At 37.8% G+C, this 16120-nt stretch overlaps 1 protein-coding gene across 1 annotated transcript; it reads left to right on the top strand.

Moving 5' to 3' along the window:
• The first annotated feature begins 1532 nt into the window (after positions 1-1532).
• On the top strand, positions 1533-15851 carry dgkab (diacylglycerol kinase, alpha b). Its single transcript, XM_041783086.1, has 24 exons — positions 1533-1656; positions 2420-2501; positions 5352-5428; positions 5803-5947; positions 6162-6236; positions 6381-6430; positions 6676-6750; positions 8121-8237; positions 8343-8460; positions 8646-8734; positions 9618-9728; positions 9805-9903; positions 10011-10061; positions 10689-10762; positions 10882-10956; positions 11556-11641; positions 11728-11817; positions 11904-12064; positions 12201-12265; positions 12356-12446; positions 12547-12727; positions 12872-12992; positions 13306-13366; positions 14737-15851. The coding sequence occupies exons 2-24, from the start codon at positions 2429-2431 to the stop codon at positions 14815-14817; spliced, it is 2166 nt and encodes a 721-aa protein (XP_041639020.1). The 5' UTR covers positions 1533-1656; positions 2420-2428; the 3' UTR covers positions 14818-15851.
• The last annotated feature ends 269 nt before the right edge of the window (positions 15852-16120 follow it).

Here is a 16120-nt window from a genome sequence, read left to right as displayed (position 1 = left end):
TGCCAATTTCAACTGCGTTTCTTAATTTTAATGCTTTTGTTGTCACTATAAACAATTTTTTTGCCTCTTGTAACCCTTTTCACAACTTTTTCCTCCCATCTTTGCCACTTTTAACCTTAACTGTCTAATCTTATTCTCTAATTAAAAGCATGCACTGATCGGCAATTTTACCATTAGGCAAATGAGGTAATTTCAAAGGGGCCTTAGTGTATTGTCTAGTCACTTTAAATGTACATCAAATAATGAAGTACACATCTAAAATTACTTTTAATGATTAAGATGTGTATTTCTGATGTACATATGGGGGAAAGAATGAACAAAAAAGCATCAAAATAGAATTTGACTGGCCCAAGAAATACTTTGGGAGGACCCCTGAACCAAACACCAAGGTCAACCCCCCAAAAGCCTAAAAAGTCTTCATATCAATTTTAGTCAGGTCAATCCCTACTGAAACAATGGATACTGTGTGCAATAATGACATGCAATAATAAAAAAGCATGATTTGTGAGTGAAAAATGGATACTGCACCAAAAGTGTTTATATGTTTTTTAATTTCATAAGCCACACCTGGTCTTTAAACAAAATAGTCTATTTAGATGTGGTTAGTTTGAGTTAAGATGTTCTTCTAATAAAGGTCGATGTAGATGTTACTTTTGGTTATTTATATTTCAGATTTGAGCATGTCATATGGTTCTGTGTTACCTGAGAAAAAAGAAAGCCATTAGATGTTTTTGTTTACTCGCTTTGATTGCTATTAACTAATTGGGGAGGGGGTTTCATATTCGTCTTAGCCTGGGGCCCTCAAATAAGTAAAATCCCCCCTGAGGTTGCACAGTGTCACTAATAAACCTCTGACCTGCCAGCTCCTCTATTTGCAGTTTGTGGAATTTTATCATTTACGCTCACTGATCCTGCCAGCCTATCTTATCTAGTTTTAATTATGCTTTATGGCTTCCCTACCCTTATGAACAGATGGAAGTCACAAGTTCATGTCCCTGTCTACTCTTGTTAAGATAGGTGAGTCAAACAAATCTATAGCCAATATAACAGCTTTAAACCATGTAGACCTACTGAGTCTTGTTAAGCCACATTTTCTTTGCTCGGTGAGATTAATACATACATTTTAGTCAATTAAGTTGTTTATAATATTTTAAACATGCAAACGTCCATGCTTTATTTTGCATTATAGCTCATGTGAAGTCTTTTCTGCAAGTGTCCGCCAAAATTGCTAGGCGTCATTAATATCAGAGCCTTTTTTTTTTAGTTCACGCATGACAGTTCATTCATAAATATCTCTTCATTCATTCACTACATTAAGGCTTAGAAGCAGAAACACTGGAACTCATTGACTTTTAAAGCTCCAGTGTTCGTAAAAGTGCTGATTTGCTATCATAAATCACATGTGCGCGTGCCTAGGTCACTCTGTGCTTGTGTTTAAGAGTGCACGCGCGAGGCGGTGCCACTATCTGTAATTATGTCGCCAAAAGCTCCTCCTCCGCCCATTCTTAATCCCTTATATCCGCTAATACCGTGCGGCAGACTTTTACCCAGAAGCACCAGCTGCCGTTAAACAACACCTAAAAGTTCCGTATTGTGGAGCTCCGTGTTTGGGACGATATAATATTTACTACCGCTGAGGTCTGACGAGACAGAGAGGTAAAGAAGAAGTCACTCCTCAACCTGTGTGGATGAATGAACACCTGTGCGACTTCTAGAGAGAGAAAGAGAGAGTGCCTCGATCAAGCTAGCATCAAATTATAATCCTGTATGATACGTGCCCTTTTGGAAAAGGTTGTGTCATAATTGATGGTTTCTGCCATGCTTGAGCTGAACATTGCTGTTAAAGTTGATGGGATTTTACAGTGTCTGCTGTGGGATGAGAAAGAGCATGCAGGCCTGTAGCTTTACCTTACATTTATCTGCGTAACCAATATCTCTGCTGACTGGGTTTTTCAAGTTCAGTTAACAGAGAGAAGTTTCCTGTGCATTTTCTGATGCTGGCTTTCTGCAACAAGAAGCCTAATGTTGTTTCTTGCAGCTCCATGTGCAGAATATGAGCAGATCCAAGTTCTAAGTATAGGATCAAATATAAATATCCTTAGCCCTTTACATGCAGCACACTAGGTTTGATTCTCAACAGTGCTCACTGGTATTCAACTGGCAGAGCGTAATCCTACATGTCTTGAACCAGACACAGTTTGATCAGTGTCTGTTGAAAGAGGAGTGTTTGACTTACTACTAGTATGTACAGTTCAAGGAATGGAGGCAAACCTGTTGTGAGTCATTGCCAAAACTGTGTGTGACCTAAAACTCAGCAGACTATTTTTTTGTTTCTGTGGAGGTGAGAGTCTCATGCTTTGGGTTGTTCCCCTCCTTGTCCCCTCGCTGACTCTTTGTCTTTGTTTTCTCTTTGTATCAGCTGATCGGCATGGCCTCACCTGATGATACTGAAGGGTGTCTGACTCCTGTGGATTTCATTCAGCTGCAGCATTACATGGAATGTAAGTCTCACCCTTCACTTTTAATGTTATTTTAGCAGTTAGTTTACTTACACTGTTGGGTCAATACTGCCTAGGGGTGCCTTTATATTCAGTAAGGACTGAGTACCTTGGTGGTGGAAGTTCACTGGCTCATGTTATACTAAGAACAACTGTGAGGCACGTCTATTTCACGCTTGTTTATTACACTTTAAACTTATTCTCCACTACATTTATATGGCTTCTTTTAGTTAGTTTGCCAGTAAGATTTTAAATAGTTTAAACTCTGTGCTACCTTGTTAAGCTCTACTCCAGTAGTAATTAAACTGCTAAAACAGTAGCTTCACTGTTAAACAACCATGATTGTGTCTTTTACTTTGAACATTTTTATTACATATAACTACTTTTTAAAGTTTTATAAGAGATGGTGTAGTCTTTTTTGAAACTGTTAACTAAATGATACGGCTATACTATGATGAAGCATATAATTACTGCTGTAAATAATATCAAAATAACCCTAAATATTGCTATTAAATCCTGATTTAAGATCCTCTGGTTTGTATTCATGTACGCCAAAATCTGCATTAATGTATAAAATCTTCAGGTTACTGTCACTGAACAACAGTCACACTCCCACTCTCGTTCGAGCTCCTTGATTTTTTAAAAATATTGCACAATATACACTGGGTGGAGTAGACTCAAAAATGTAGGGAAGGCCTTACAAAATCTTACCCTTTATGGGGCAAGGAACCATATATGGTCACCTCTGTAGACTTCCTTTGTGGCCTTCCCTCAACTTTCTCTGATACAGTAGAACCAGAATAATTTTTTCAGCCAATCAGTGGAGATCATAACCTGACACGCCAGGTGGATTGTTTCACACATCCATTTGGAAAACCTTCTGTAGACGGTGTTTCGAGCAGAGCCTTTAAAAAAAAACTCAGAGTGATTGGATGAACGTTTTGTCTGTCACACCTCCCTTCGGGAGAAGGGCAAAAACAACATTTCTGCAAAGAAAAAGACTCGATGTTGTTCTTTGTTCTTCTTTTAACAACGAAATGTTGTCAAGTTCTGATAAAACTGACACTATAGCAGCATCCACGCTAATCTCTTCCGCCATAGTTACACCGGCCTTTTGTCGCTGCTTGGTTACGTCACGACTCCTCCGCGCACTGGAGTACTGCCTCTTACTCCTGATTGGTCCTGTCAATTTCTTACAGGGCCCAGTCTGTTCAGACGAGAGCTTTGCCAGATGGATTCGCCAGTGAGAATTACAGAAACAGGCGAATCCATCGGCTTTGCAAGGTTATGGGGATCAGTCAACATCATGGAAAGTGACATGGTATTATCTGACCAATCAGCTGTGGCCTAGAGCGTCTGAAACTTCCTGTTTCCTCCAGAACTTCAAAAATGCAGTTTTACTTTTTTGTGTCCCAAAAAAAAGGCCCAAAAATCATAACTAACCATGATAAGCTGATGAAACTTTAACATTATAAAGGTGAATTACAGTGCCTAGGATTTCTAGCAGCTACACTTGCTTTTACACCTGGGGTGTAAAATGTTTTCTCTTTTAGACATATAGCCATTTTATCAGCATGTCACACTGAGGGTATTTTATTGACAAATAACTCATTATAATGTAGGATAACAGTACTCTATAGTGTAGTTAGATGTTGCCACAGGTGTGTAAAAAAAATGAAAAAAGTGATCCAGTGGTAAATTTCACAAATTTATAGAAATTTTCAAGATATAAATAATAAAATACGTGGGATTTTTTTCTTATGTGGTTTATATCAGTGTTTTATTTTTACAGTGAGTCTTATTTCTTCTCAAATTAATTTAGACATTTAACCTTTTGTGATGTTTATGTTTTCTGGTGGACAATAAAGAAAAATAAATGGTAAAAACTTGAAATATGTGCGATTTTAGTCAGTTTTACAACAGTATAACAGTGTTATTAAGCTCGAATAACCTAATCAGTTTTATTTTTATTGTGAGCCTCATCACTGCTAAAGTTCGCTTAGTTATTCAATATTTATCATTATTTTAGGGGTTCTGTTTAAAATTATAAGATGAAAATAAACAGAATAATTGGATCAATAAACTGATTGAATGAATTTAAAAAAAATCTAAACTTAAATCAATCAGTCTCATGCTTTCATTTAAGACCAGGTGTCCAACACACTGCAGAAAATGAGAGTAACTTTTTTTGATTACTTCCTATTTTAAGACTGAAATATCTCAAAGCTTTTAGAAAGGTTTGATATATAACCTCCATTTAGTCTCAAACTTTAGAATCCATCCTTCTGAGATCGATCAATTTTCCTCAAAAGTGAGAGCAGCAGTTCTCACTAACACTTGTACATCAGCATCATCTTGAAATGAATGACTTGTTTCATAACTGTGTTTCTTTCATTCAGCATCATCTCAAAACATAGACAACATCTCCTATCTCAAAGTGTATGTTGTTGCTCTGGGGGATTTTAGCTAATACACACTCTGATTGACCTGTTGACAGGAAGCAAAAAGTACAGGGACGGTGCTAAAAATATGCCCACATATACTCAGAGGCTTTGAAAAGAATGAAATGGGTGTGTAGGCTTTTAGTGTTGGTGGGGGGAGAGACTTTGCACTTTTGGATAATGGATGAATGGATAATTACACCTGCCCTGACCCTGAGAGCAGGGAGCAGATTTAACGTCAGATACACTCTGTACGTCCTTGTCCACAATAAATGATGTTTGTCTTCTGTTTCAGTGGTCATGTAATAAGGGATTGGAGCAAATAGACAAATAACCAAATGGGTTATTAGGTTTAGGTTTTATCCTTTACTTGTGTGCTCAGCTATTGACTTCTTTGTGGTCCTCTTTGCAGACAGCAGCTTACGGGTGAAAGATGTGATTAAAGAGTTTCATCCTGGGGGTCGACTGGCTGAGCACAGCTTTGGAGAGGTACGTTGTGGTACACTTTATTCAACACGGAGGTCATTACCTACTTCTTTTGCTAACCTTATTAGGAGTTTTCCACCCCCAAAAAGATCTTTTTGCAGTTATAATTATAGAGCGATTTGGAAATTCCTGAAAGAAAAGGTCTGTGAAACCCAAGATTATGTTTATATAGTTGTGCATTTCTGCACCTGTTTTATGGGACCACAATTTGATATTTTGTCTCTTTACTCATGATTTGTGTCTCTTAAGTCAGAAATCATAAACATGAAAAATGACTACTCAGATAACAAAAAGCATGATATTTAGAATAAAAATTACACTTTAAAACCATTGTTTTGATCCTGATCTCTGTATAATAACTTCATCCCTCTCTGCAGTGCATCGATGCAGTGGGCTTTTGTCTTTTTCTAAAGACCTACCTTGAAGTGGATGATTTACCTGCACATTTCTGCCAGCGCCTGTTTCACTATTTTCAACATGTTGAGCAGGATGGGTTCACAAAGAGCCCCTTGTCCAAAGAAGGTACTTTATTTTAAAGCCCAGTTTTTTATCATTGACTACTATAATGCGGGTGTTCAGAGGGAAAAACCCCAGAGTTGTGCAGTCATACTCAGCTTTATTCTTTTGATTTTAATTTTCCCACAGCAACAAAAAACATTTTATGTTTTAGACACCTGAGGTGTGTGTGTGTTTTTTTTTTAAATCTGATCAAAAATGGTCTTTTCTTAATTTCCAGGCGGTGTTTTTCTGCGTGACGTGTCCTGTTACTTCTCAGTGCTGGAGGAGGGACAGCCACGAGAGAAGCTTGAATGTTAGATTCATCTATCTTCTTAACATTTTGTGACATGTTTATCACATTACAATAATATTTAGAGAATATTTACATAGAAATTAGGAAATAATGAGAAAATAAAAACATTAGTTTGATAACTGGCTGATTTTGTTTTCTCTCTAGTTACTTTCAAGCTTTACGACAAAGATTGCAACAAGCTCCTGGACAGCTCTGTAAGTTACTCTTACTGTGACAAGTTTTTCTTTAATATGACTTGAATTTTTTTATTTTATAATAACTAAATCAGTCATGAATACATACAGCAAACATCTTAGTCTGTACTGTGACAAGTTTTTCTAAAATTCTAAGTAAGATTATAATTGACTTTTGTGGCAGTATTTTGCACATTATTTAAGACTGATAAGGTTTAATTTAAATCCACTGGAGTTTTATCTTATCTTTGCTTTGCCTCCTTCAGGAAGTGGATCGTATAATCACCCAGATGATGAGAGCTGCGAATTACCTGGGCTGGGATGTAACTGAACTCAGACCAGTATGACCAATCTCATTTGATCTTTTTCAGCTGTTTATCTTACATATATGATGTATGGCTATTAGATAATGAGACTGCCCATGTGAGGATGAAACCACATGGTTCACAGACACACAGTGTTATGTATTAATGGTTGGATATTCTCGCACAACTGCTGTAAATTTCCAATAAGTGACGTCTCTTGTTCACTGATAGCTACTGATTGCAGTGCACTGTTTTTGCTAAAATATCAAAAAAAGGTTAGCTTAAAAGTTTAGCAACACATTGACCCAAAACTTTTGGTGAAATTGAACAAAACACCAGCCGAATCTTTCCGTAGATTAACTGAGGTGTATGGGGAAAACTGCAAAGATTTAGTGAAGGCAGAGAGGATGTCCAAGACAATGAATGTTCTGGGTGCCGATGCACATCAAAAACTTCTGAAAACATTCAACAAATTGAACAAATCGTTCAAATGATCGACAACTCAGTATAAGAATGATAGCAGAAATGGTCTTCCTGTGTAAATTTAAACATGACTAAAGTGTGTGCTAAAGTTGTCCCAGAACTTCTGACTCCTGCTTAAAAGGAAAAACACAAACAAAATTTGTGGAGACATTTTGGAACAAACTGAAAGAAACCCATTTTTTTCGGAGTGATTACATTTGATGAAGCTTTGATCTTCCAACATGATCCTGAGACAAAACGGCAGTCAATGCATTTGAAAACACCTTCACCACCAAGGATGAAGAAAGCACAACAAAGCAAGTCCAAATTCAAGGTCATGTTGATTGTTTTCTTTGACATTAAGGGTATAATTGTGGAGGAGTGGGTTCCAGAGGGGTCAACAGTGAATCAACACGATGACAAACTGCTTCTAGAAAAACTGCAAGGAAAAAGTCTGAAGTAAGAGACAACAATTGTGGAAAAATTGTTTCATTTTTCATCAAGACAATGCGCCAGCACTGAATTCTCAGTAAAGCAGTGTCTGGCCCAAGAACAAATCACAGTGCTTGATCACCCTCCCTATTCACAGGATCTAGCACCGTGTGACTTTTCCTTTTTCCTAAGATCAAATCAGTGCTCAAAGGAACACGTTTTGAGTCTTTATCAGAAGTTAAGAAAAGGGGTTCTTAGACAACTGTGTGAAAAAAGACCTACTGTACTGATTTGATCAGTGGAAGACCTGAATGCAGTGATGTGTTGATGCAGAAGGGTATATTGAAGGAGAAAGACATTGAAAAATTTTTAAGATTGTATGACAGCATTAGTCAATTTTTTTAAAAGCTTTACCCTGTATTTTTTTTTCTTTCACTATGAAAGGTTTTACTCTTCAAGAAGGCTGTTATTAAAATATAAAATATTGAGTGGGTGTTTTTGTATTTGGACAGGTGCTGAAAGACATGATGACAGCCATCGATGCAGATAACAGTGGGACGGTCACTCTGGAGGAGTGGGTGAAAGGGGGGATGAACAACGTGCCATTACTGGTTCTGCTTGGACTGAAGGTGATAACCTCTTCTGTTTTCGTTTTACCTCAGACTCACGATGTTACATTAACAGTGTGATCAGCCTTCACTTGTTTTTTTTTTTTTTTGTCTCCTCACCAACAGATGACAGAGAGGGACGGGCAGCACATCTGGAGGATGAAGCACTTTAACAAGCCGACCTACTGCAGCGTGTGTCAGGGCATGCTGCTGGGCCTCGGGAAGCAGGGACTCTGCTGCAATTGTAAGACTCACAGCTGCCAGCAGGGGGCAGCCAAGCACAGAGACAAACAATAATGATGGCGATCTTTATTGCATGTCTGTTACTTTAAGTGTTACAGCAGTTTCTTGTGAAAACAGTCGTTTCTATTTACCGCAACAATACTTCTGAAAAGAGCTTTGTTTTTACCTCATGTTTTTCCTCTGCAGGTTGCAAGTACACTGTCCACAGTCAGTGTGCTAACAAGAATCCTGAACCCTGTGCTCGAACGTTTGTCAAAGCTAAAAAGGAGATTGGTGTAAGCAGCATTACAGACCCTGCTTTTGTTTTGTTTCTTATAGTTGTCTGCTTTTGTTTGTGTTACTCCTAATTGTAAAGGTATAGTGTCATCTAACCTTAATAAGAATAGATAAGCCTGGTAAACTAGATTTTTGCTTTATAGCCAATAAATATTAAAAAAGGCAAAACATCAGTGCATAAGCCCACACATTGCCTTATAATATCCTAACTCTGTCCTTAGCAGACTACAAGAGAGCTAACTTTTTCATACTGAAGATATAAAATTTTCAAAGTAAGTCCCAAAACATTTCTCTGAAATTACAGTCAGAAAGTAGTAGCATGGGTTTTTACAGCTGTAGATGAATACACAATTGTGGCTATATCTGCCAGAAAAATTGTCTATTTAGATTGATTAATAAATCTCTTGTAAAACTAGTGGGTTTTTTGTCATGTAATTTATAATATAGGCCAAATTCTGCCTCTAAACTGCAATAAGTACATTAACATCTAGGAACACTGCGGCGCATTAGTCAGTTATGAGCGCAGCCCTTCAGTTTTTTTTGTCATGGATTATATCCGACAGTCTGCTCTGTACATCTGTTATATGTCCTAATTTTGCATGAGCATGGACAAAGATCTGTTCACGATCTTTTCTGGTGTAGCAGCCCAGAATCTGATCACTGATTCACATTATCTATAATGAATCATAGCAATGAAGTGGCCAAATAATTTCAGCTGTTCTGGAAGCTTTGTGGTGCCAGTGTGCTGCGGGGACATCTGATTAAAAATGGACGAGGCAGTGACACACTACTATTATGTCCAAATGTTGTGAAAGAGAAATCTTAACAAAAGAAGAGAAGTGTTGGATCACACCTTTCCTTTAATCCTCATTTGTTTACCAGGTGCCTGCTCACGACTGGATCCAAGCTGACTGCAAGTCCACAAAGTGTCAAGTCTGCCACAAGAAAATCAAAACTTTAGCAGGACGGCGTTGTGTGTGGTGCCAGCAGATGGTGAGGATAGTTTTGTTAGTTTTTACAGTGGGGATGTTCTGTATCTCTGTGCTCACTGAGTATTGTCTCATTTAAGCGTCATGATGACTGTATCCTCTCTGGTTTATCAACCTGTGATTGTGGACCACTGAAAGATCACATTCTGCCTCCGTGGGCCATACACGCCGTTTCAAAGGTGAAAAAGACACTAACAACAGAATCTTTTGAAACTAAAAATAAAGATTTGTCTTTTAGGGGACTGTTTTTAGTTAATTGTCTGTTTGTTGGTTAATTTTGCTGCAGGAGGAGGATACCAGCTTGTTAAACGTCACCCCTGATGGTCATGTCCTCCAGGTTTGCTGTTATTAAATCTACTTACACTTTTATTCATTTTCCAGCTGCCAGTTCCAGTTTTCTGTTACTGTTGGCCGAATCCACAATTTTTACAAGATTTGTTGGTAAATTTCATGAACAAGCTTCAAAGAACATTCAAGTACAAGGACTTAAGTTTGCATTGAAACCTAGGTATGCAGCTTTTATCATACCTCTATAAAAATGGCTAAATGCACTTTTTTCAGATTCTGTCATAGAGCTTTTAGTTTACTCTGTTTTCTTGTACTTGTTTATTTGAGCTTCATATTGTATTCTATTGGTGCCCTAATTTTGTAGTTAAATATGTTTGAAATCTTGAAATACTGCCTGAGATTGCAGGTTTCTGTAATGATATTGAAATGTAGAAAAAGCAAAAGAAAGTCTGAAAAGATCCAAATCTGTTTAAGGTTATTTTTTAACAGACTGTTTTCCTAAGAAGTATTTTTTTTAAACTTAAGCAGCAGATATTTGGATGTTGCCCGCTCAAAGATGTGTTTATACATAAAATCTACATAGTTGCCTGACTCACAGATATATCCATTTATTTTTAAATATCTTGTCTTTCTGGGTAGTTACATAAACCATCAACTGTAGTGTTTTTTTCTTTAGATTCTTCCAATTCCTGACACCCACCCACTTCTGGTGTTTGTAAACCCAAAGAGTGGAGGAAAGCAGGGTGAACGGTAGGAAGCAAAAAGTAGACACCAGTGACAAGTACTCTTTTATAGAATATGAACATGTCTCTCTGGTTGTTTGATTTTTTTTATTATTTATTTATTTATTTGGTTGCCATTTCTTACAGAGTTCTCAGGAAGTTTCAGTACCTGCTGAACCCTCGTCAGGTGTACAACCTGTCCAATGGAGGCCCTGCTCCAGGGTACAGTATATTTTCACCCCTCTGTGACATTGGCCCAGTCCCATTTCTAACTATTATCCCTATGGTGCCTTCAAAATGTGTTTATCTTGGTTGTTTTACCCTTTTATTGATTTTATGAATCAATCATGGTAAATATAATTTGGCTATTTTGACAAAAATATATTAAAAAATGGATTTTTTTGTATCCATCCCCTGACATATACTTTTTAATAACAAATAAAAGGACCATGATGCATTGAGACATTACTAGATTAAGATGTTAGGTTGTTGTAATTTTCAAAGCTTTGTTATGAAGAAACTACCAGCATTTCCTTTATGCTTGAGCAGCCATCTTGTCTATTATTTGCAAGGCATTCTGGGAGATTTCTGACAACACTCAGTTTGGATTTTTCATCAGGAGAAATTCTGTTTAAAGAGCCATGCATCCCTAGCACTTCATCCTACCGCTCCATTTCAACAAGAATTAAGACACCCTACCCCTAGACGTGAATGCTAATGCATAGGGTCAGGGCTAAGTGGAAGTGGCAAAGTCTGTATTGGGACAAAGCCTTTTGTCAGACTATGAGTTTTTCACATTCATGCTGTTCGTGTTTTCTTAGACTCCACTTCTTCCGCAATATGCGCGAGTACAGAATCCTTGCATGTGGAGGAGACGGCACTGTTGGGTGGCTCCTGGATGCTATAGGTGCTGCAGGTCTCTTTAGATATCAAAAATGTAAATAAGGGTAAATAATCTCTCAGGCTAAAATATCTTCCTTGTCGTGATTTCAGACAAAGCAGACCTGCAGGTCCATCCTCCAGTAGCGGTCCTGCCACTGGGCACTGGGAATGACTTGGCACGCTGTCTACGCTGGGGAGGAGGTAATACCAGCTCAACATTTACTCTCTTATCACTGAAACTGAAGCTCTATGTAGTACACTATTCAAAGCTCTGACCCTCTTCACAGGCTATGAGGGCGCAGACTTGAGAGAAATCCTGAAGGAGATTGAAATGAGTGAGTTGATTGCGGTGGACCGCTGGAGCATTCAGGTGATCCCAGACGACCCCCAGGAGGTCGGAGACCCCGTGCCCTATGAAATCATCAACAACTATTTCTCCATTGGTGTGGTGAGTCAACAGAAACAAATAATTTCACACATATTCATGTGAAATGCAGTAACTAAATAAGATAAAGTTTGAACGCAATCAGGATTAATTAAGCCTTAAATAAAAGCTGATTTTATGATTCCATCCACATGAGCAGGACGCCTCTATTGCTCATCGTTTCCACTCCATGAGAGAGAAACACCCTCAGAGGTTCAATAGCAGGTAAGGAACCACACATGCTCTATCAGTGAAAAGTGAATAAATGAAGCACATATTTAATTAATAATGTTTTTGTACTTGGATATTTTTAAGAATGAAGAACAAACTTTGGTATTTTGAGTTTGCCACTTCTGAGACCCTCTCTTCCTCCTGCAAGAGGCTAAAGGATTGCCTCACAATTGATGTAAGCATTTCCACAGAGTCTAGTGTCTCTCCTATCAAAACTAATCATATTTTATATCTCTGCTGTGTCTTTTTATGTGACTTGTTTTTTCTTACACCAGTGCTGTGGGAGAACTTTGGACCTGAGTAACCAATCTCTGGAGGGGATAGCTGTCCTCAACATACCCAGCATGCACGGTGGCTCTAACCTGTGGGGTGAATGCAAAAAGCCTGAGGGAGTGACAGAGGTAGAGCGTGGTGATGTGATCACTGACCAGGAGATTCTTAAAACCATCCCACAAGGTAACACTCCCCTTATTTTTCAGTTTGCATGTTTACATCACTTTATTTAGTTTCCAAATATTTTGTCAGTTTGTCTGCAATCAACCTATTTGTGCATTGTTCTTCATTTAAAAAAGTCTTTAAACCTGATCTGTCACTCTACAGACATGAGTGATAAGCGTTTGGAGGTGGTGGGGCTGGAGGGAGTCATCGAGATGGGACAGATCTACACTGGCCTGAAGAGCGCAGGACACAGACTGGCACAGACTTCACAAATTACCATAAGGTTTATACTTTAATCTGCAGTTGGATGAAAAAATAACAAATTATAATATAAGTTAGTTTTATGTAACAACAACACAACATAGTAAAAGCTCGAAAACAACAAAATTAAAGTAGGCTGCCTAAGTTAACTAAAGAAGTTCAATTAACGTGTCTTTTGTTTTGCATTGCATCCTATTGTAACATAACCCTTTTCTATTTTATCCCTTTATGTGCTGTGGAGTTCAAACAAATACAGTACTGTATATGATAGACCTGCAGTATAAAAAGTACATATGAACTACTTCTAAATCTCTTTCTATCCTCCCTGTCTGCAGGACAATCAAAGCTCTGCCCATGCAAATTGATGGGGAACCTTGGATGCAGCCTCCGTGTACTGTAAGTAGAATAACCATGATCTGATACAGTCCTGTGCAGAACTTTAAGGCATGTTTGGGCCACAAATTGAGGCTGAATAAAGGCGTGGAAGTGGTGAGTAAGCTGCCTGAAAGCACCATCAGTGGGAGGGAGGATTGACACAACCCACAACCGTGCTCTGGATGTCCTGGTGTATTACCAGGGGCATGGGAAAATAATCTGTTAAAAACATAACAAAGTCCACACCTTAAGAGTGGAGAAAGGGGGGGATGTGATGGCCTATGGTGCCATCCAGACAGGTACTAGGGTTTCCAGCAGCCCCGGGGTGTGCTATGGATGCCCCAAGGGATGTAAACTGTTGCCGTGATCTTTGGGCGTATTAGCAGGGAGTAAAAGGCCTGGGAAAAAAAGAGACGCTGTTGAGCTTGACTTTAGCTGCCAAGTGACACCCGTGTGTGTCGACATGTGTCATGCATGATTCTGACCCCCCCCCACCTCTCCAGCCCTGCGTTGTGGCACACATCAGGCCCCATAATGACTCCTAAGCACCCTTCATGCCCAAAACGTATGCACATGACTGTATATTACAACCTAATTTCCAAAAAAGTTGGAACATTATGTAAAATGTCAATAAAGACAGAATACAGTGGTTTGCAAATCCATTTTAACAAATGTTTAATCGAACACGGCAGAAGTAATTTTAATAATCAAACTAATAAACTATTGTTGTTTTGGAAAACTTCACACATTCTGAATTTCAAGCCTGCAGCGTTTTCCAGAAAATATGGGACAGGGGTAGTTCTTCAACCATGAGTGTTTTCAGTGTTGTTAGATGAAAGTTAATGTAACAGTAGTAAACCTGCCCTTGTACCAATTTTTTTGGGATGTGTTGAATGTTTGAAATTCATAATGTGTATTTTTTTTTTAAGTTAATCAGTTTGAACGTTGAATATCTTGTCTTTGTGCTGTATTCATTCACATAAGTTTAAAAGGACTTGCAAATGACCGTATTCTGTTTTATTTTAAATTTACATTTAACCAAACATGCTAACTTCCTTGGAATTTGGGTTTGTGGATTACAAGATTGTATTATGTTGTTTTAGCAGCCTGATTTACCCAAAGTGGAAAATATTTTGTACACAAATTCTTTTTTTAGTTTTGAGATGTAATGCCCTGCTTATGGGGACAAAGACAGATTTCGGTTTGACTAAATATTTTATGATCAGTTGTGTATTTACCAACCAATAAAGTGGTTAAATGTAAGCTTAATCTTTGTCCACTCTAATAATGCTTTTGGGGTATTTTGTAAATGACACTGATAGATAGAGGTTAACTTCAATGAAAAACATAAAATAATGTCTATTTCTCTCATTTTTTTAAAAAACTCATAGATCCACATAACTCACAAGAACCAGGCAAACATGCTGATGGCTGCACCAGCGAAGCCGTCTGGCTTTTTTCACCTCAAATAAATTTACATTTCTACATCATCCTGCGGTCTGCTGTGCATCCCACCAGACCTGCTGCTGTATTTTATCATGAGAGGGATGCAGAAAAGTCTACTGTGCAATGATTAACTCTGTGTTTGTACCATTAAGTTTTATTGTGTATGTCTCTTTCTCCTGATCACTGATATAAATTAAGTTGCATTATTAAGTAATGAAAGCTTACACTTGGGCAGAGAACAAACTGACAGAACCAACTAGAAGTGCTCATTTTCCCTCTCAGTCTGATCGCTGCTATTGTGTGCCAATTTATTGTGATGGATTTTGTTTGTTTTTGTAAATAAAAATGTGGAGCATGATGCTTGACCTGAATCACAGGGATAAGGAAAATCTCACCGTATTCATGTCCTTATAGCTTTGTTTTTGTTGAATGTAATTACTGTTTGGTTATGTTTTATGTATAAATCTTAAAGATTTATATGCTGATGTAGTGAACTGGCTTGTTTAACCTTCAGAAGCTCATTGTGCTCAAAATCATTGATATTTCTAATTCTGAAACACTGTCAGTGTTCATCACATGGAAAGAGAATATCAGGTTTTTTGTCTGTATGTCTTGTGATTGTGCTGGAAAAATAATGGCAGGAAAACTTGATTGAATGTGACTGAGTACTTAAAAAGTTTTAAGGTTTAATATTGATCTCTTAAATAACTTAAGTTTAGTATATAGCAGCCTTTCATTGTTTAGGATATATTAGAGAGAAGACATGTTTATTTCACTTCCCTTTACAAACAGTTTCACTCTTTACATCTTCTGTATAACATGATTTGCTCATTACTTTGGAATATTTGTCAGAAATGACACAAATACTCTGAATCTCACAGAATAAAGTTATTATGAAAAATTTAAGATACAATTCAAACATTTAGTACTGGATCAATGTCTGGAGGAAAATGCGAATGTTTACCTTTCTTCCAGTGATGTGCATTACGCGTCTGTCTTGTGTTGTATTTTTACTGTATATACTTTTAACATCATGTCTGACTATTTATTTTCATATTGCTGCAGCCTAATGTGTTATTGTTTTCTGTGTGTATGTTGTCCTCAGATCTATCACTCAGTAATTGGGCAAATAAATAATTCTGTCTGAACTGGTCAATTTTATTTCCCCAAATTTTACTTTTTTGTTGGGCTGCACGGTGGGGCAGTGGTAAGTGCTGTTGCATCACAGCAAGAAGGTTGCTGGGATCGGATGGATGAGATCTATGCATTAAAGATTTAGATTTGTCTCCTTGTAACACACTATCTGACTGTCTTATACAGCTACAGTGA

The sequence above is a fragment of the Cheilinus undulatus genome, linkage group 3 (genome assembly GCF_018320785.1).
Source record: "Cheilinus undulatus linkage group 3, ASM1832078v1, whole genome shotgun sequence".
Taxonomy (NCBI): Eukaryota; Metazoa; Chordata; class Actinopteri; order Labriformes; family Labridae; genus Cheilinus; species Cheilinus undulatus.
Note: the sequence above shows the minus strand (reverse complement) of the source record. Positions and strands in the feature narration are given on the sequence as shown.